This window comes from Notolepis coatsorum, assembly GCF_963971535.1.
Source record: "Notolepis coatsorum genome assembly, chromosome: 4".
Classification (NCBI taxonomy): domain Eukaryota; kingdom Metazoa; phylum Chordata; class Actinopteri; order Aulopiformes; family Paralepididae; genus Notolepis; species Notolepis coatsorum.
The window spans coordinates 12,185,028-12,206,761 of NC_140168.1; the positions used below are offsets into that span (position 1 = coordinate 12,185,028).

Consider the following 21,734-nt stretch of genomic DNA (forward strand, 5'->3'; position numbering starts at 1 on the left):
AAGCCGACTTTGGCCCGTTTATTTAAAATCCAGATAGGTCGCCAAAGTCCTTAATCAACTTGAGAAGATAAGGCATTGCAGTGTTAGGGTTTTGCATGAACAGTATTACGTCGTCCGCATATAGACTAATTTTGTGTTGTGTGCCCTTGATTACGATTGGTTCTATGAGTTGGGATTGTCTTATATATTGTGCTAAAGGTTCTAGTGATAAATCGAATAGTCCGGGACTAAGAGGGCAACCCTGTCTAGAAGATAGAGCCATATGAAATCCGTTTTATTTTTTTCCAAATTCCATTTAATTTTTTTCCAAATTCCGTTTTATTTTTTTCCAAATTCCGTTTTTTCCGTTTTAATATTTCAGAATTCTGTATTTTGCTTTGTAAGCTCATTTTACCATCAGAAATAGTGTCTAATAAGTGGGAATTAATAAATGTCCACAATTTAATAAGATATAACAGTCCATTTAATAGGGCCGTCTTAAATACTTTGAAGCTTCGAAGCTTCGTTCGATGGGCATGGGATTCGAATATGAAAATAAAATTTGATTATTAAAAAAAAAAAAAAAAAATTATATATATTTTTGCAAAATCAACTCTGCCTCTCTTTGTTAACTACAACAAGCAATGCTGTTTGTTATTTAAGATGACGGACTCGGCACTGACAGATTTGTGTTCATTGTGCTGCTTTTATAAAGCCTCAAATGATGGCTTACAATATTTCATGAAAGCAAAGTGTTTTGTTTGTCTAAGATTTTAAAAGGTTTAAACTTTACAGCACTGACAAAGTTGAACAAAGTGCTGTACAAGTTCCACAACATAAAAAAAAAAAGTAAAAAAAAAAAAAAAATCTTTTTTTTTAATTTTTTTTTTTATAGTGGATTCCATTTTTATTGCTCAATTCCGCGATTCCGTCCGCGATTCCGTGATCGCGGATTCCATATGGCTCTACTAGAAGAGCGTGATACCGGAAATATTCCGGAGGTGATTATACCTGTTGTAATCATGGCCGATGGGTCTTTGTATAATACTTTAATCATATCAATGAATCCTTTTCCTAACCCCATCCTTTCTAATACTGCCCATAGATACGACCATTCCAGCCTATCAAAAGCTTTCATTGCATCCAGGGACAGCATCGCCTTGGGTGTGGTGTCGTCCTTGCTGGCATCTAGTACGTATAGTAATTAGGGATGCACGATATTGATTTTTTGACACCGATACCGATAACTTTATGCTCCTCAAGCCGATATTTATTGTATTATAATATTTTTTTTAACTATATATATATATATATATATATATATATATATATATATATTTATCATTTTTTTTTTTTTTTTTTTGTATTTATAAGCTCCGACGTCATCGGTACTGCTATCGGTACTCGAGAAATTATGGAGTTTTTTTTTTAGGAATTTAAACGTCGCAAACTAATCTTGTTGGCCGTTGTCTATATCTCTCCTGCCTCTGTGTGTCTGCCTGCGCGGGGAGCGGGCTGCCTGCTCTCTCCTCTCTTCCCCTCCCACACACACACACACACTCACTCACTCACACCGAGTGCAGACAGCTCTGCTCTCATAATGGCGGACAGAACGAAATGTTCAAAAGTCTGGGTCTATTTTACTAAAGTCGACGCTGACAACGCTCGTTGCCACAAGTGCAACAAGACATTTGCCAGTAATGTATAAGCGCTGGTACTTGTCAATGTGGCTGGCGGGGAGATAACGTTAGCTCCGAGTAGAGTAATGGCTGACAATCCGGAGGTAAATAAACGAACGAGAGCTTCTGATTGGTGGTAAGGAGAAGAGGTGGGTGCAAGCCATGGGACGTAATTGGCAGATCGACGGTCTGTCTCCGAATGTAACGTGACTACGTCACAGCCAAGAAAGGGAGCGCTGGATTTGTGAAAAACTCCCTGTTCCTAAACCACACGCTATCAGTTTTACCACAGTACTGGCAAAACGGGAGGAGGCTATAATAAAAACAAGCGCCCTTCATCCAAATCCACCCACACCGGATTTCTTTTAACCAAAAAATGTATTATATGTTATCGGAGCTATCAATAACGTTATCGAGTTTATCGGGATGACGTCATAATTGCTGATATCGGCCCGATAATTATCGGCCCGATAATTATCGTGCATCCCTAATAGTAATCGTCTTATGTTGTCAGTGATCAAACGGTTTCTTATGAAGCCAGTTTGATCCGGATGAACTAAAGACGTCATATGCTTTTGAAGTCTGATGGCTAATACCTTAGAGAACAGTTTGATATCGGTTCCGAGGAGGCTTACGGGTCTATAACTACCGCACTCGGTGGGGTCTTTGTCTTTTTTAAGGAGGACTGTTATGAGTGCAATATTGTCGTTCTTATGAAAGTTCCCCTCCTTGACTGAGTATAAAATCATATTAAGTAATAGGGGTCCAATTATGTCCCAACATGAAAGGTACATTTCTGGTGGGATACCGTCTCTTCCAGGAGCCCTACCACTTTGCATTTCGGATATGGCCTTCCTGAGTTCCTCTAGTGCGATTGGTGTTTCTAACTGTTTAGCATCATCCTCTGAAAGTTTGGAGAGGTTAATTTGATTAAGATATGTGTCCATTTTGTTTTGATCGAAGGTCGTTTCTGATTTATACAAGTTGGAGTAGAATTCTTTGAATGTCGTGTTTATTTCTTTGGTGTCTGTTACAAGTCCTTGTTGTGCTTTAATGGAGGTTATATCTGCAAATGTTGCGTTAACTCTTAATCGCGTAGCTAGCAAACAATTATATTATATTTAATTTATCATTTATAATTATATCAGACAATGCACCTACAAAAGCAGATGATTACAATTAAATTAGCCAACTTGGTAACACATTAGTCATAGCAGCATAGGCATAGCCTTATTAATGTTTTGTGTGGCGTCGCCGTCATGTACAACGATACTTAAATTTTTTCGGTGATTTGACAAAGTTGTTGTAGAGGCATTGTCTTTGCATATTTTAAAGTGTAACCACACGTCTGATGACTTCTTCGTCGACATGTCTGCTGCACATGTCCTTGTTGTTTTCAACACAGATAATCTCCACGTGCTTGTTGTAGAGAGGTGGAGTCGAGGCGCCGCTTACTGGAACTCTGCACTTTTCACTTTATATATATATGTATTTAAATGTTTAATCCTCCACTGCACTGTTTTTTGTCCTGTGTCTGTGTTGGTGTTTGTCGTTACTGTGAAAAAAAGAAAGGATAAATGCATACACTGTAATGCTGCAACAATTACCAATGTGTTTTACACAAATGGCTTAATAAAGGAATCTGAATCTGAACTTTCGTTTCATTGGAATGGAGGCGAAAAGATTTGAGGCAAAAAAAAATTGTATAATTATATATATACCGGTATATATATATTTTTTTTTACTTCAATTTTTTTTTTATGTTCGAAGTTTGTGCCATCGAACGAAGCTTCGAAGTATTTAAGACAGCCCTAATTTATATATGTCTTTGCTTTCAGCTCAGATGAGACTGAAAACCCTACTCCCCCCCTACACCAACAAGTGCAAGCAAACTGTTGCAATCATGTAAATGGTTCAGTGTGCATGTTTGGAGTATTTTTACTATTTATTTATACTTATTTCAGTTTTGTTTGCAGTGAGGAGTGTGTAAGTTTGGAGTGTGTGTTTTACTGTTTACTACTTATTATTACATCATTACATGCAGTGATGAATAAAATATTTGTTTGAAAACTGCAGTCTTTCATATGTCAACAGATTAGGTTCTCTATTTTCCAGTGGAATATAATTAATATTTACTCTCAGAGGTGACAGTGGTCCAAATACGAAGGAAACACCTAAATGTATAAACTTTCACATTGTCTGCTAAAAAAAACGCCCAGAACAATATCCACATTAATGGCTGTAACTCACAGAGGAAAATCACTGGGCATTTAGTTTATTATGTCAAATATTGTATGCTCACACAAAGGTAATGTATGCTGGTGACTTAACACTGCACCAGAAATTAAGGGCAGGTTCCCCTAAATAAAAATGTATAGCACTTGATACTGACTCAAAGAATAAACAACACTATATCCAGGTGAAATTTTTTCTATGTAGGCTTTAGAGGGTTAAAGAAACATTCAAACAGTATGGGAAATGTGCTTACCATCTTCTCCAGGGTCAGACAAGAAGACAAGATACCCATTTCCTGTGTGACACAAATAAATGGAAGCAGAAACGGACCAGCTGCTAGCCTATCTGTTGGCTAAAAACACATATATATACCCCGGAGTGTTAAACTAGGCTAGTGGTCCGTATCCACTGCCATTAATTTGTGCTAAGGTAGGTTAGCTTGAAGCAGGATAGCCTTCTACTGAACGCACAGAGAGGAAATTGGTATCCATCTTCTTGTCAGTCAGACTCTGGAGAAGATGGTAAGTGCATTTCCCATTATGTTGGCATGTTCCTTTAAGTTCATGATGGCTCACTCAGCAAGTCCCTAATCTAGACCTTGGGATTCAGCTAGCCCCTTTCGTGACTGTGATGCACCGATTGAATCCACAGTCACTTCCTACTAGCCCATAGCAAACCAATCAATGTTGACCATGAAGGACTGGTTCTGCCCAAACCGTTCGTTATACAAGTATCACAGAGAAATTTCAAAGGTATACTCACAGTTGCATGATCGGGTTTCGGACAAAAATACGTGATGGTTTGAAAGCTCGGCGTTGCTAATTTTTTATAAACTGGTCAACAGTGCTTTATTTCCGGCGTTGGGTGCATGATGCGCATGTGCTGTGATCACAGAACAGGTGCACCAGGCAGCCAAATACGGAAATAAAGCCGTTTTGAGCAGTGTTGACCAGTTTATAAAAAATTATTTAAAATGTTTATTAGCAACGCCGAGCTTTCAAACCATTGCTATTATCTGTCCAAGACCCTCGTGCAACTGTGAGTACCTTTGACATTTCTCTGTGATACTTGTATAACGAACGGTTCGGGTAGGACCCGTTCTTCAGGGTAAATCTAGGTTGGTTTCCTATTGCGGAGCAAGGGACTGTGGATTCACTTGGCCAAAACCTTGTTGCCGTGCATCACAGTCACGAAAGGGGCTAGGGAATGGGATCCAGCCATACTAGGTCTAGTGATAGTGCCGTCGTGTGCTGTGCTACCTGGAAAGAAGACAAACATCTGGTCTGTCGGGTCATCGTTGTGGGCCACCAGCACCGTGAGGTCCGTCCGCCGGGGTCGCCCCTCGCTGGGCTTGTCCCCAAACTGGCTCTTGAACTCATCTAGCGTCTGGTCCAACTCATCCTGTGTCACCAGGTAGCCCCGGTCATGACACAACTGTAACGATGAAACAAATTATTGTATTACATTGCCATTGATTGATTGATTGAAAACTGTTATTGTATTAACAGATTGCAGAATGGGTACAATACAGTACAGCTCAATACACACAATTGTTAATAAGGGGATGCAGACCAGAGAAAGACTTTCGTCTTGTTTACATCAGGGTCCCACCATTTTCAATTCATCATAACATACATGACATACAGATACAGTACTGCTACATCTATACATTTGACATACCAGATTTACAAATACAGTACTGTTTGTGATACAAAAAGGGTCTAAAAAAGATAGTATATAAATGTTTTGACGAAGAAACTGTACATTTGAGTGTGTGTGAGAGACAGAGAGAGAGAGACAGACAGAGAGAGAGGGAGACAGAGGGAGACAGAGACAGAGAGGGAGACAGAGAAAGAGGAAGACAGAGAGAGAGAGGGAGACAGAGAGAGACAGAGAGAGAGAGAGGGAGACAGAGAGAGCGAGAGAGATTCGACAGGCTTAATTGCTACATGCACGTGTTATTGTTGTATTCAAGTAACTAGCTTGTTATATCTAACGTCAACTATCCATTTTACCTGCATTATAGTTTTGCGGATTTTCCACAGTCTATAGGTTTCCTCCTCGTCATCCATTATTGTATAATAACGTTGATTTTACTAGTAAACCAGTAAAAAGCGATAATCTCACACCACGAGCAACAGTATTATTTCACTCTTGTTGTTCCATTCATCCACTTCCGCCCAAAGACAAGGACCCGGTGGTGGGTAGTCTAATGCATTGCCAGAGTGGTTTACGTTTATTTAATTTTTTACAAAATATATATATATTGGTATATAAAAACAAATCTAAAACTATAGTGAAGATTGTGGCTGTATGGTGTCAATTTATATGCTGCAGTGTAAGGTTTTAACTCACACAAAAAAATCACTTGATTTCAGGCACCCTTGTAGACCGCCATTTTGTTGCAACAAGACGTCATAATACTAATTAATTTTGTTTGTGTTTAGGTTTTATTTTTTATTTTTATTAGGTTTGTATAGGGTGGTGATGTTAGGGTTGGGTATTTTGTTTTGTTTATTCTGGGTTTGTTCTTGGTTTTTCTTTATTAATTTATTTTCTTTGCCGGGTTCTTGCCTTATCCGCTCCAGTTGCTGGGTTATACAGTAGGTGGCGGTATGCGCCTTGCTGTGGTTGCGACCCGCCATTAACCCCATAGAGGAAGAAGACGAAGTCAACTTCCACCTCACTGGGCGGTGACTAATCTCATCATAATGACCTCACTGGGCGGGGACTAAGGACTAACCTCGCAATGTGGCTCATCAGTAGAACCGTGAAGCCCGCAGTTGTTTTTCTCGGGCTGTTTGGGAGCGGAGGAGTTGTCAGAACCATGGTAAGAATCTACATATCCCTAATGTACTTGTTGTGTAGTCCTGGAACTGATAATAATAACTGTACAGACCGTATTTTGCCTCATACACAACAGTCAGGTCAAATTAAGGACTTCTATTTTTAACCCAAATTGCTCTCCAACGCTGCAACCTCAGCAACGAGCAACGGCTAGCGACGTTAATAACTTGTTGGCTGTCTGTTTTTATATTATATACTAGTGGAGACCGCACTGCAATAACAACTGGGGTCCCGACCGGCTTGCAAACAGTTGTCAGCTAAATGAGAGCCTTTTGTGTCGTTTTCCCTGTTTTTTACTAGCAGTTCATGTTAGCTCATTGATAGCTGTTGCTAACTTGATTGATTGAAAACTTTATTTAACAGATTGCAGCATGGGTACAATACAGTACGGCTCAATACACACAATTGTTAGGGGATGCAGACCAGAGAAATACGTTTGTCTTGTTTACATCAGGGTCCCCCATTTTCAATTCATCATAACATTATATGACATACAGATAGACAGTACTGTTGCATCTATACATTTATGACATACCAGATTTACAAATACAGTACTGTTTGTGATACAAAAATTGTCTAAAAAATAGAGTATATACATTTGACGAAGAAACTGTACATTATTCTTAGAACTAGATTCTAAGATGCCAGCTAGCTACATACTAGTTGTAGTTGTGACTTGCACTTGCACTGACTACTCATTGACAGGGCCAATAAACGTAAAGTCTAAACCATTTGTTAGCAATCTGCTGATACCACCACACACGGTGAAGTTCTAAAGCTCCCTAATAATCAGAAGTTCACGTGTCTACTCTAAACCCATTCTGTCTATTGGGGGACTCCAATGCTAAGTATGCCTTATTCGTATGCTATTTGATACACTACAGCATATACCTACATACCTATTATGGTCTTTTATATCATGGGGAAATAAAGAAAAAGTAAAAAGTTGCTTTTGTGAATAGCTCTCCCACGTAATATCTCACACTACACTGGTATTGGCCTGTGTAATTCTCACCCAAGTTACATTTCATTAGGTAGGCACATTTATTTATGTGTCTGTCAACTGGCCACCACACCCTACTTATCTCGAGTGCTGCTAACGGAACAACACTAACGGTACACTCTTTATCTAAAGAAGCATAGAGTTCAGGGCAGGCCTCTACCTCTGCTATCTTTCTGTATCTGAAAACATAGGAGCACTGTATGCATCTAAGTAGACATAATCAAAAGCTGTAAGCATAGTCAAAAGTTCTTGGCCTCTATGGTAAAGATGCCAACTAAATGTTCAAATGAAGGAGTTGAGTAACTGAGTGCGCACTGACTAATAACAGACCATTGGCTGCTACCTTTTCCCCTCCCTCTTGACACCCACCCCTTCCATTATTTGCACAAGGCCTTTCCGTGGTTGCCCAATGTTTTACCTCTTTGATTCACATTGCATGTACTGTACTTTAGACATTAATCTCTATCTCTCGATCTCTCTATCTCTCTCTTATACACACACACCCATCTTACGTTACTTTCAACATGCAGTGTGCAGCCCAGGTAGCAGATTGGCAGAGTGCCAAGTCGATCTATGAATTCTCAGCCAAGGACATCGATGGCAACGAGGAGTCGCTGGAGAAGTACAGGTGAGGATTATAGTAATGATAACTTGGTTTTATATAGCGCCTTTCATAAGACCCAAGGTCGCTTTACATAGGGGGAAAACAAATGAATAACAAACATGGTGGTCCGACACAACATTCAAAGTGTGAAATTAGGGGTCAAAGGTCAAGTTGAAGAGGTGGGTTTTGAGGAGTTAAAAAAAATGTAAATGAGTCCAGAGTTGGGGCGTTGCGGAGTTCTGCTGGGAGGGAGTTCCAGAGGGTGGGAGCTGCCACACTGAAAGCTCTGTCCCCAAAGGACCGCAGTCTGGTTCAGGGAATGGAGAGCTGACCAGTGTCTGAGGATCGCAGGGACCGTGACTGAGTGTGGGGGTGGAGGAGGTCAGTGAGGTACTGAGGTGCCAGAGCATGGAGGGACTTGTAAGTGAGCAGGAGGTTTTTTTATTTATTTTTTTTTAATTCTGTATTTTATTTTTTTATTTTTTAAGCACACACATAAACAAACATGACAACACACGATAAGATATACAAGCATTATTTGTCAGTGCACATCCAATTAAATGAAATCACAATTTATTTAATTGTCTTATATAGGATATACCCTTAATACCTGTTATCTAAAAACCTACACACATATGCTCCAGCTCGTACCCCCCCCTTCCGGACCCCCCATTGGATAATCCATCCATTTTCCCTCGCTCCTATCCAGACATTACCATTATATGCTAGCTTTTATTTTCTCCACCACTTATTTTTTTTTTTTTTATTTTTTTTTTTTTGCACAAATCTCTCCAACATTCCAAACATCTCTTTCCACATCATCATATTCAATTTCCAGGATTTGCCTTTTTCTTTTTTGTAAGAACATACAAAACATGTAAAGGACTCATACAAATACATTAATAACTGACATGGAAAATAAAAAAAGACTTACGAAAAAAGAAACATACTATACTATACATTATGCGTATACATTCCTGATATATATACCTTGCATGTAGACCGAACTACCTTCGAGCAGGTATGTGCTGCATCCTCTATCGGGATGCCACCCTTCTCCATATTGCATGTGAGAGAAAGCGCCCCAGACATATGCACTTGTGCATGATAACATGCATGCACGCATGTCTCCGACACATGTATGTGGGTACGTGTATCACGTAAGCATGTGTACATGCCTCATATGTGTGTGTGTGCATCTTCCTGGTATGTGACTGTACTCCTATCTCTTGTGTGTGTTTCGTATCCATGTGTGCCTCTGCCCCCTATGTGAGTGTATATCTCAGATGTGTATATATATGTGCGTCTCAGCTACGTATGTGTGTGTCTCCTATATACATGTGTATCCCCCTTATGTGTCAGTGAAAGCTTATATTTCAACTATGTGTATATGTAGGTATGTGTATGCCTATTTCCTATAAATAAGTATGTGCATGTATGTGTGCCCCTGACGTGTATACCTTATCCTTGTGTATATGAGTGTGTGTAAACCTATTATGTACACGTATGAATATGTGTATCCTAGATACTTGTATGCGGCTATACCTGCGCACATGTGAGTGTGATAGAGACAGTGACCGTTCCATAGACACACCATCCGGACATAAAATATATGTACATATATACACAATACATTATAAAGCACAAGTTTCTCCACCACTTCTAACCACAGTGTAATTTTGGATTCATTGAGACCCAAAATTCTTGCTGTAGATATTTCTTGATAGATCACATCGAGATATGTAATAATCCAGACCTTTCGGCAAATTTTTTCCGGTTGGAACCATCGTGATGCTATCAGCTTTTTAGCCACTGATACCCAATAAAACCAATCTCTTTAGCTGTGGATGTACTGCCCACTCAAAAACATCATTCAGCAGTAGTACAGAGGGGTGTACAGGTATATTCCAAGTTAAGAGGTTTGATAGTTGCTTGCTGGGTCAGGAGGGTTTTGTAGGTGATGCAGGATTTTATGTGGAGCCAGTGGAGGTTGATGAGGGTGGCGGTGATGTGCTGCCAGGGTTTGGTGCGGGTGAGAACTGAGCACCCTAGGCATGTGAGGCTCAGACAGGTGGGCTAAGGCTGGATTCTAGGGATTCTTTGTGATTTTTATGTAGACGTATCGCCTTAAAAAAACTCACTATATGGCTTGATTTAGCACAACATGTATCTTAATGTAAGGGTATTCTTTATTTTCACATAAGATATTCCTTTATTGATCCCCGTGGGGATATCTTGTATTGTGTACTAGAGAGAGACTCATATCACTGGACTATCTTGTACTTCTTTATATTATATTGTATTTGCATTTATATTTTTATATTGTATCTTTATAGTATAGGACTGGAGTGGACTGTGAAGCTCTGTATCTCCCCCCCCCCCCCCCCCATGCTACTTTGACACCCAAATGTCCCCAAGGGGAAGGATCATCTTATTTTATATGGATTTATCTGGTATGGATTTGCTTTTCCCACACTTATCGCCACACCAGCGCCGCAATTGCGTGTCTGGAGGAGATGGGATGTTCCCTCTCTGTTGTGTTCTGTATAATGGTATGCAGCTACATTGATCCGTCGTGTAGTCTGTCCATCTACATCCGTTTTTAAATATATTTTTATTGAGGAGTATCTAGTTGTTGGGGATGTGTCCCTTTCTCCACCAGATCTGTGTTGATGGACAGAAAAGTTCAGAGAGGATTACTTGTGGGTTTTTTTTTTTTTTAAACAAACAAAACAAAGGACAGTAATGCATTTCAGTCAACATTTTTACCCATTCATTGGTGGATCAATGTAGCCGCAGCCTATTTTTTCATACTGTTTTGAGGATGCCGTTTAAACTTTAGACCGAGACTCAGTCATTTCATGCTGTGCCACCTTCAATGCAGGTACAAGCGTTTCCATTCCTTATTCCAGGGGAGAACCTTGTGGTAACAGGTGGAACAGCAACCTCCATTTTTCAATGACTCTGCATAAAATGAATGAGTCTACATAAAATGAATGAGCCTCAAACTGCCACCTCCTTCATTTCAATGGTTTTCTCAATTCGATCATTACACTCTCCCATTTGGAAAATGGTACCTTTTTGAATAGACTATTTTGGAAAACTGTAAAAGCTTTTTTACAATGTTTTGAATAGGGCATTCCAAAAATGCGGAGAGACTGTCGAAAGTCTGGTTTATTCGACACATTTTCACATTCCTACTGGATTAACTGACACGCAGTCGGGCGGGCAGCGCTTCACCTCGCCACAGGGTCGTTGTGTGTGAACCATGTTGCCATGGAGCCCCTTTTAAAAAAATGTGCCCACCCTAACTCTTGGACCGAGTCCAGCAGCCTATAGCGGGGCTGAACACACACACACACACACACTGTGGGTCAAGGCCTCAATGTGCTGCAGGGATTAAAAGAGCTGACATGTGATGACTCTTGACAGTTTGAATGAGTGGATTGAGGAAGTGTTTGTCTTTCCTCATTTCAACCTCATGACCGGTGCGTCTGTCTCTCTGTCTCTCTCTCTCCCTCTGTCGCTCTCTCCCTCTCTCCCCACACCAGAGGCTTCGTGTGCATCATCACTAACGTTGCCTCTAAATGAGGAAAGACCAGGGTGAACTACACTCAGCTAGCGGGAATGCACGCCTCCTACGCTGACAAAGGTTTACGCATCCTGGCCTTCCCCTGCAACCAGTTCGGAGGGCAGGTAAGGGAGCCAGAGCGCTGTGCCGACACCGTAGGGCTGACCTTCGACATTATTTTTGGAATTCGAAGCTTCGGGGCCGAGATTCGATATTTAAAAAAAAAATTATGTTGTGGGACTTGTACAGCACTTTGTTCAACTTTGTCAGTGCTGTGAAGTTTAAACCTTTTTAAATCTTAGACAAACTAAACACTTTGCTTTCATGAAATATTGTAAGCCGTCATTTGAGGCTTTATAAAAGCAGCACAATGAACACAAATCTGTCGGTGCCGAGTCCGACCTCATCTTAAATAACAAACGGCATTGCTTGTTGTAGTTAACAAAGAGAGGCAGAGTTGATTTAGCAAAAAGAAAATATATATAATTAATTTTTTTTATATATATTTGATTTTTTTTTTCATATTCGAATCCCATGCCCATCGAACGAAGCTTCGAAGTATTTAAGACAGCCCTACGACACCGTGTGTGGAACGGGTGCGGCGTCTGTGTGTGTCATCGAGCGCATGTCCACTCATCACCGGGAAGAAGTTCCCAATAATGGATGTAATTCTACCCATGTAGTTTATACGGTAACATGCCCATGCAGACTTGCACGTGTGTGGGGGGGGGGGGGGTGGGGGGGGGTGGGCACCTAGAGCATTAACCCTTTCACTACCACACTACAGAAGGTTAACTCTTTCACTACCACACTACAGAAGGTCAACCCTTTCACTACCACACTACAGACGGTTAACCCTTTCACTGCCACACGACAGCAGGTTAACACTTTCACTACCGGTTAACCGTCATTGAGGCATTGAGGTAATGAAACCAGCGCCACTAAGGGGTGGTTGAAACACTTGAAACAACGTTTAGCATTCTGGATCTACATGTTGAAGACCTTGACGGCTCAATGGATTGAATGATGAATTATTGTTTAATGTTATGTTGTGTTTAAAACACTCTGGGCGAGCCTCCTCTCTGCCTCTTGTGTGTATATATCTCAATTAGAATGTCTTTTCTTGATTATTTTTGATAACTTTGTGCAGTTTCAATTATAGGTGCTGTAAGTGGTATTTCTTTTTGTTAAAATAAGTGCTCTAGTCTACATGTTAAAATAATAGCTCTACATCCCGACAGCCAGTGTGTCTGGTCAGTAACATGGGTCTCCCAGTCCCTCCACTTTGCAGTAAACAGCCATCACTGATATAGAGTGTCTGGTCAGTAACATGGGTCTCCCAGTCCCTCCGCTCTGCAGTAAACGGCCATCACTGATGTATAGAGTGTCTGGTCAGTAACATGGGTCTCCCAGTCCCTCCACTCTGCAGTAAACAGCCATCACTGATATAGTGTCTGGTCAGTAACATGGGTCTCTCAGTCCCTCCGCTCTGCAGTAAACAGCCATCACTGATGTAGAGTGTCTGGTCAGTAACATGGGTCTCTCAGTCCCTCCGCTCTGCAGTAAACAGCCATCACTGATATAGAGTGTCTGGTCAGTAACATGGGTCTCCCAGTCCCTCCGCTCTGCAGTAAACGGCCATCACTGATGTAGAGTGTCTGGTCAGTAACATGGGTCTCCCAGTCCCTCCGCTCTGCAGTAAACAGCCATCACTGATATAGAGTGTCTGGTCAGTAACATGGGTCTCCCAGTCCCTCCACTCTGCAGTAAACAGCCATCACTGATATAGAGTGTCTGGTCAGTAACATGGGTCTCCCAGTCCCTCCGCTCTGCAGTAAACGGCCATCACTGATATAGTGTCTGGTCAGTAACATGGGTCTCCCAGTCCCTCCGCTCTGCAGTAAACAGCCATCACTGATATAGAGTGTCTGGTCAGTAACATGGGTCTCTCGGTCCCTCCGCTCTGCAGTAAACAGCCATCACTGATATAGAGTGTCTGGTCAGTAACATGGGTCTCCCAGTCCCTCCGCTCTGCAGTAAACAGCCATCACTGATATAGAGTGTCTGGTCAGTAACATGGGTTAAAACTAGTTTTAAGCAAATGTGTCACTGAAACAAGTAATTTAGTCTACCAGTGCAGCAAGCACATTTGGCTTGGCAAGATTTCTTGAAATAAGTAAATATTTAGGGTTTTCTCTCCTTATTGGAAATTCAAATCAACCATTCACATTGAAAGTTTTGTTCATCCATGATAAAATTGTTCTGAATCAAGACATTATTTAAAGTGTAACTATTTGTCGGAAATTGGTTTTAAGACATAAATATTGGATCAGAATTGTTCTTCTATAAAAAAAACGGCAAAGTTAATTGTATCCTTTTTTTAAATGCCCTTTTTCAAATGAAAAATAGTGCTTAGAAAAGTACTTGAAAGTCCTTGAATTTCATTTTGCAATGTCTGTTGGAACCCTGGTGCTTATGAATATCCATAATGATAAAATGATATTTCTAACCGGCTTGTGACGTCTCCATCCCAACAGGAGCCGGGGACGGATGCGGAGATCAAAGAGTTCGCCAAAACCTTCAACGCGGAGTTTGACCTGTTCAGTAAGATCGACGTGAACGGAGACGACGCCCATCCCCTCTGGAAATGGATGAAGGCCCAACCCAAGGGCAAGGGCACCTTTGGAAAGTCAGTGCCCTTTGATTTACACATCTAAGATGAGATGTTCCGTTATTGATCCCATTGGGGATATTCAGGTGTTATTGCAGCATGGGGGGGGGGGGGGGGTACAGGTAGTAGGAGACATGATGCAGGTCATATAATTATAGTATATTATAATATAATAATTATATGGACGGTGGACGTTGTTTCTGATTATTGATTACCAATAACGGCGTTAGCCACATTCACTGATCGCCTGGTTGAGTATGAGAGCAAGGCCCGATTGGCCTGTAATTTACGTGAAAAAGATCTTACCGTGGGCCGGTTGGATCCCCAAAAGGATTTCCCAGTTATCGATCGCCATCTGGTAGATCGATATGTCCATTGGCTGATGATATATTCCTTTACTGCATAGTGAATGCCTAGCGAGAAAGTCCATTCAAAGTCAAGAAAAATAAAAGACCGTTCTGCCACAGGGAACACTGCATTATCGAGACAGCGCCCCTACGAGGATCTGGCCGGTAATGCACTTTTCTGAATTCCAAGAGTAGGGTAAATCTGCAGTGCCCCTCGTGACATTGAGTAGGTTATTAAAATGGAATAAAAGCCAAAACAACCTTGCCACGGACATGTCCGTGGTTGGCCCTCTACCGTTGGATCCGAAACACGGTTAAAAATGATTCACAGTAAAATAACAATCATGTTTTCCCAGTGTTCTACCTACTGCACAGAAATGAGGCATTTCTTTTTAAAGTTACCAGTGATTACTGGCAGCTATCCTTGAAGAACGAACTACACAAACATTCTGCGCCAGGCCTCTTATTAGATCCTTTTCAAGCGGCGGAGCGGTGTTTACCTCACATGGTGCTGGCGTGTTTGTGGCTCGAGGCTGTCGGCACAGGTGACAAAGTGCCAGTAGCTCGACGATCACAACATATGCATCGCTAAGCAACTTGTAGCCGTGATGTTATTGCAAATAACACATGGCCCTCTGCCAATCGGATTGCTTGATCAAAACCAACCGTTTCCCCTCTGTATTATCATCCTTCCTCTTCTTTTCCCCTGGGGATGTGTTTAAAATAACCACAAGTGCAAATTCACAATGGCTACAACCTTTGTGCGGTGGGCCACACCCCCTTTTAGCCAATTGGCATGAACACACACACACACCCACCTTTACACACGCACTTGGCCTCCATGCCAATTCTCAGTCTACTGGGGCAAAACCAGTGGCCTGTAGAGAATGAGAGACATTTCTGTGGACTGACTAACAGAGTGACCCTATAGAGCTGCTGGTTGCAGCTAAACGGTTAACGGAACAGTTGACCCCTAGATTTGATGGAAGGTCATTGTATTCTTTTGCATTCTCTGTGTGTTCTAATGATTATCTTCCTCTTTCGACAGTAACATCAAATGGAACTTCACAAAGGTAACTAGTATAGTGTATCACTGTCTGTTTCCATCTGTATATGTGTGTGTGTATGTATAATATATATATATGATTATTTCTTCCCCCTTTTTTAATTCCTGAGATGCATGTTGTGCTCATGGTTTGATGTTCCCTTCCCACAGTTTCTTATAAACAGAGAAGGACTGGTGGTGAAGAGATATGGACCAACAGACGATCCCAGTGTAAGTCCATATAGACTGAGACGGTCAATTTGGTTATACTAGGAAATTATTAACACTAAAGATGGTGGAAACAACTAAACTACTTGCTACAAAATAAATAATTGTACTTTTATCGTGGGTAAAACTATTCTGTGTTACTTCAAATATGAAAAAATAATAATAATAATAAAAAAAAAATACATGTATGCCAGATTGTTTGATACGGATGACACCTTGTTCAAAGAGACATGGGTCTGGTCTTCTTGACCTTGTAAGTCGTGTTACCAAGATGGCTCTTTGGACAGACTTTGGGACAGTGGATCTTGGGAGTGGTTTGTTGCATCACCCTGTGACTTGTGGCATGAATCATCCAGAGCTGTACTTTGTGGCTCATGGAAAGCGTTCTAATGAATGTAGTCTGCATAGAAATGCTGCCCCCTAGTGACCTATTGAGAGAAGTTGCACATTTTTGTAGGATCTACTCATCACTTGACGTCTGTCTGAATATTATAGTGAGTTTATGGTAATACATTCTGAGACATCTAAATACTATGTGACACCAGCCTCTGAGTCTATGAGCAGTGATCTTGTGCTCTGAGCTGTGTCTCTGTCCGTGGTGCTGAATCAGAGCCTTTCTCTGCACTGTATCTGAGTTGTGTCTCTGTCCGTGGTGCTGAATCAGAGCCTTTCTCTGCACTGTATCCGAGTTGTGTCTCTGTCCGTGGTGCTGAATCGGAGCCTTTCTCTGCACTGTATCTGAGTTGTGTCTGTCCGTGGTGCTGAATCAGAGCCTTTCTCTGCACTGTATCTGAGTTGTGTCCCTGTCCATGGTGCTGAATCAGAGCCTTTCTCTGCACTGTATCTGAGTTGTGTCTCTGTCCATGGTGCTGAATCGGAGCCTTTCTCTGCACTGTATCTGACTGCAGCCTGTTTCTCTCCATGCAGGTGGTCGAGAAGGATCTGCCCCAGTACCTCTAATGCCCTGACCCCACCCCCCCCTCCCATCTGACCGCTGACTCCTCCCTAGTGGCCTGCTGGGTATTGGTGGGTGTGTCTCTGGACCAGTGACGGCCTGTCTGTAAACCCGCCCAGGCGGGGTGGGCAGGCCTGATGAAAACCCAGCGTGCAGCTAACCCTCCCAGAACCCACCCACACGAAAACACCCACCCAGCGCGACCACCAGGAGGCGACGACTGTCGGATCATACGTGATGCACTAGTCTTACATGAGCACAGTGTCAAACTGCCATCCCTTTCCAATATGTATATTATGTTATGCATGTGTTTCAAGAATATGATGCGGATGTTGAAAACATACCCGATCATCATGTTGACCCCCCCCTGTCCCCCTATAAAGATTATTATTCATGCACTGCTCATCTCAAAGATATTATGTAACACTTATAACTGACTGAAGGTGTTTTGTTTTTGCACTTGATGGAAAGAGATAATAAACATGTGGCATCCAATGTGATTGTGGTTTTGATTGAAAATTGTATTAACAGATTGCAGAATGGTACAATACAGTACGGCTCAATACACACAATTGTTAAGGGGATGCAGACCAGAGAAAGACTCGTCTTGTTTACATCAGGGTCCCCCGTTTTCAATTCATCATTTTGTGTGTGGATTTGATGATTCTTAATAAACATGTCCACCATTAGATTACGTCACTCGAAGCAATAGTAGCTTAGCCGCGGCTAGTAAGTGACATTCCGACGTATTAGCCTGTTTATATCTGCGTGTCATACATGCATGATGCGATATGGATTATGTGTCGCGCACTTCACAACTTCAACCGCGCGATGACGCTCCTCTAGTGGCGGCGGGCGAATCCGTCCGTGCGCGTAAATGACGCACGCGCGCCACCACTGTGTTCGGGTGAGAAGATCGACGGAGTCGGGTCGTTTCGGCGCGAGGTTCGTCTCATCATCATCACCAGCATTTATTTGTGCAAGTAATATATGATGTAGTCCGCATTTCTCACTGCATCATCATCACCGGTCCGCGACTATAGTAGACTAGTAATCCGATGAGAGCGAATATTATAATTAAAGCGTGATGTGAGCGCATGCATGTATGTATGCAAAGCGCGCATGATATTACCGTCTGCGCACCGGATTGTTGTTTGACGAAGGACATCATCGCGGCTGCTGCTGCCCTTCGAACACCGGGATCCAGACGAGATGGATGGGATGATGACCGCAGCGGCCGGGGCCATGAGGAGAACCAGCGAGGCGGCTGCCGCTGCCAGTACCGGGCTGTCTCTCCAGCTGGACCTGGGGGGGGACACTGGTTCGTATTCAGCTTGAACGCATCTGTCATTATTGGGTTGTTTCGAATCACCGTCACACAGGGGATCATGGATGGGAAGTTGCAACTATATCGGTCCTAGTATATAGGCCATCTCCCGTTGTACAGATATCAAGATGGGCTGGTATAGGCTATAGATTTTATTTTTTTTATTTAACCTTTATTTATCCAGGCAAGCAATTATAAGAACAAATTCTTATATAAAAGCAGCATGTCCAAAAAGCAAAGGCCTTTTGTGGGAAGGGGGGGGGGGGGGGGGGGCTGTAACAAAAACAAGGTTATGTACATGCATACAAGTAAATAAAATACAAAATGACAGTAGCAAGAGTATACAAGGACAACAATAAATAAGGGAGAGAAGGGAAAAAGAGAAAGGAAGAGTGATGACCTGTACGTTTAGTCGTTTAATTGTTACAAATGTTTAAATAGTTTATTATTATATATTTTTTTAAATGACCACTGAATCGGATACAGCAGCATAATAATAATAATGCAGAAACACGAGCTGTGTGACTTGTGAATAATTAACAGCTAGATTAGATAACCAGTGTCCAGATTCAGGCAGCTGCCGTCTCCTTGGTGTCCCCTGTCCTCCTCACTACAGTGTCAGTGTGGATCACACAGCTCAGCTATAGTTGGCACAAAAACAACTTCCATTATATCTAACAGAAGCATTATACTGCATTACTACCGCGAGGCCCAGGGGTCCTCAATGCTCCTCATACTCACTAGAGCGGGTTTATCTCCCCCTCTCTTGTGCCGCGGAATAGTTCCATTCAACCGCTCTGGAGTAAATGGCTGCTTTTTTATATAGCAGCTTTTATCCAAAGCGCTTTACAATTTGTTCCTCACATTTTACCCGTTCACTCAACACATTCACTCAACACACCGACGGCGGAGGCGACCATGCAAGGTGCCGACCTGCTCATCGGGAGCAATTAGGGGTTAAGTGTCTTGCTCAAGGACACATCGACACGCTGTCCGGGGAGGAGCGGGAATCGAACCGGAAACCTCCGGATTGCCAGACGACTTGCTCTACCTCTCGAGCCACTGTCGCCCCTGGAGTGAAGTCGTTGATGCACAGAGGATGCATGTAGAGCTGTGGCCTATACTGTACCTTATCAACTGAACACATTCATACAGTACCATATACCAATCAGCAGCACATGCATGCTCACACACACACACGCACGCGCGCGCTGGGCTGCCCATTAACCATGTAATCATCTTATCAGCACACACACACACACACACACACATATACAGAGTGTGTGTGCTAGTAAAATCAGGTTGGCATTTGCTCCACTCCTTCATCTCCATCTCTCTCTCTCAACATGGTCTCTCTCCCTCTCTCTCTCTCTCTCTCTCTCTCTCTCTCTCTCTCTCTCTCTCTCTCTCTCTCTCTCTCCCTCCCTCCCTCTTCCCTATACTAAATCGGAAGATGGTTTTACATAATCTAATACAGAATAACAGTTGTCACGGTTACCAACACGATGAGACGTGCTCCTTGGCGGATGATGTCTGTGTGTGTTCCTTCCAAAGGAACCACGAGACAAAAACCTGGTCCCTCCATCCTTTAAAGTCCGCAACAGCAGTATGGAGAGATAGAGAGGGTGTGTGTGTACGTGCTGTGACATCATGGGGTGTGTGTGTGTACGTGCTGTGACATCATGGGGTGTGTGTGTACGTGCTGTGACATCATGGGGTGTGTGTGTGTACATGCTGTGACATCATGGGGTGTGTGTGTACGTGCTGTGACATCATGGGGTGTGTGTGTACGTGCTGTGACATCATGGTGTGTGTGTGTGTACATGCTGTGACATCATGGGGTGTGTGTGTGTACGTGCTGTGACATCATGGGGTGTGTGTGTGTATGTGCTGTGACATCATGGGGTGTGTGTATACGTGCTGTGACATCATGGGGTGTGTGTGTCGTGCTGTGACATCATGGGGTGTGTGTATACGTGCTGTGACATCATGGGGTGTGTGTGTCGTGCTGTGACATCATGGGGTGTGTGTGTCGTGCTGTGACATCATGGGGTGTGTGTGTCGTGCTGTGACTACATGGGGTGTGTGTGTCGTGCTGTGACATCATGGGGTGTGTGTGTGTGTCGTGCTGTGACATCATGGGGTGTGTGTGTGTGTACGTGCTGTGACATCATGGGGTGTGTGTGTCGTGCTGTGACATCATGGGGTGTGTGTGTACGTGCTGTGACATCATGGGGTGTGTGTGTACGTGCTGTGACATCATGGGGTGTGTGTGTACGTGGCGCTGTGACATCATGGGGTGTGTGTGTACGTGGCGCTGTGACATCATGGGGTGTGTGTGTGTGTGTGTACGTGCTGTGACATCATGGGGTGTGTGTGTGTACGTGCTGTGACATCATGGAGTGTGTGTGTACGTGGGGTTTTGGGGTTCCTTGCGTGGGGGGCTCGCTGTGGCTTCTCCTGTGTTCCGGGGGGGTCCCGGTGTCGTCTCGGACCGGGGGGGGGGGGGGGGGGGTAGGGGGGGGGGGGGGGTGGAGCGGCCCGCAGGGGTGTCATGCCCGTCGCCGGTGTGAGTGGCGTGCGGGCTGTTTTGTGTTTTTCCTTCGGTCGTGCTTTATCGGGGGGGGGGGGGGGGGGGGTCTTGGATGGGGATGTGGTAGGGATTGATGTGTGGGGTGTTCGGGGGACTGGCTGGTCCGGGGGGGGGGCGGGGGTTCACATGCCTTCGAGCGACATTGTACTATTGTACTTATTTTATGCCATTATTAAGTCTGCACGTTTACATCGCACTACTTTTATTGTCTTTTATACCTATTCTTATGTCTGCAATTTATGCTTTGTTTTTTTATTCTCTCAATCTGTGTGCTGATTTTATGCCTATGTAAATTGTATACTATATAGATAGTTATTAATATTTATTATTGTTATATTGTAGAAATGTGTGCATTGAAATGTCTGTAAAGTCTCGACGACTGTGACCTCAATTGTCTTTTTCCGAGTATAAATAAAGGTTGATGATGACATCACGGTGTGTGTCTGTACGTGCTGTGACATCACGGTGTGTTTGTGTGTGTGTGTACATGCTGTGACATCACGGTGTGTTTGTGTGTGTGTGTGTGTACATGCTGTGACAACACAGTGTGTGTGTGTACGTGCTGTGACATCACGGTGTGTTTGTGTGTACGTGCTGTGACATCACGGTGTGTTTGTGTGTACGTGCTGTGACATCACGGTGTGTGTGTG

General features: G+C 42.8%; 2 protein-coding genes across 2 annotated transcripts in view; one reads left to right on the plus strand and one right to left on the minus strand.

Moving 5' to 3' along the window:
- LOC311227156 (DNA-directed RNA polymerases I, II, and III subunit RPABC1) overlaps positions 1-6,063 on the minus strand; it is a 29,943-nt gene extending 23,880 nt beyond the window's left edge. The window contains exons 1-2 of the mRNA XM_084312697.1: positions 5,909-6,063; positions 5,153-5,327 (exon numbers count right to left, since the gene is read on the minus strand). Of these exons, the coding sequence (XP_084168823.1) occupies positions 5,153-5,327; positions 5,909-5,965 (232 nt within the window). The 5' untranslated portion in view covers positions 5,966-6,063. The remainder of the gene's footprint in view (positions 1-5,152; positions 5,328-5,908) is intronic.
- A 562-nt stretch (positions 6,064-6,625) lies between these two features.
- On the plus strand, positions 6,626-17,659 carry LOC311226371 (phospholipid hydroperoxide glutathione peroxidase-like). The gene is made up of 7 exons (XM_084311800.1): positions 6,626-6,723; positions 8,274-8,371; positions 11,899-12,043; positions 14,456-14,607; positions 15,985-16,009; positions 16,153-16,212; positions 17,137-17,659. The coding sequence occupies exons 1-7, from the start codon at positions 6,643-6,645 to the stop codon at positions 17,167-17,169; spliced, it is 594 nt and encodes a 197-aa protein (XP_084167926.1). The 5' UTR covers positions 6,626-6,642; the 3' UTR covers positions 17,170-17,659.
- The last annotated feature ends 4,075 nt before the right edge of the window (positions 17,660-21,734 follow it).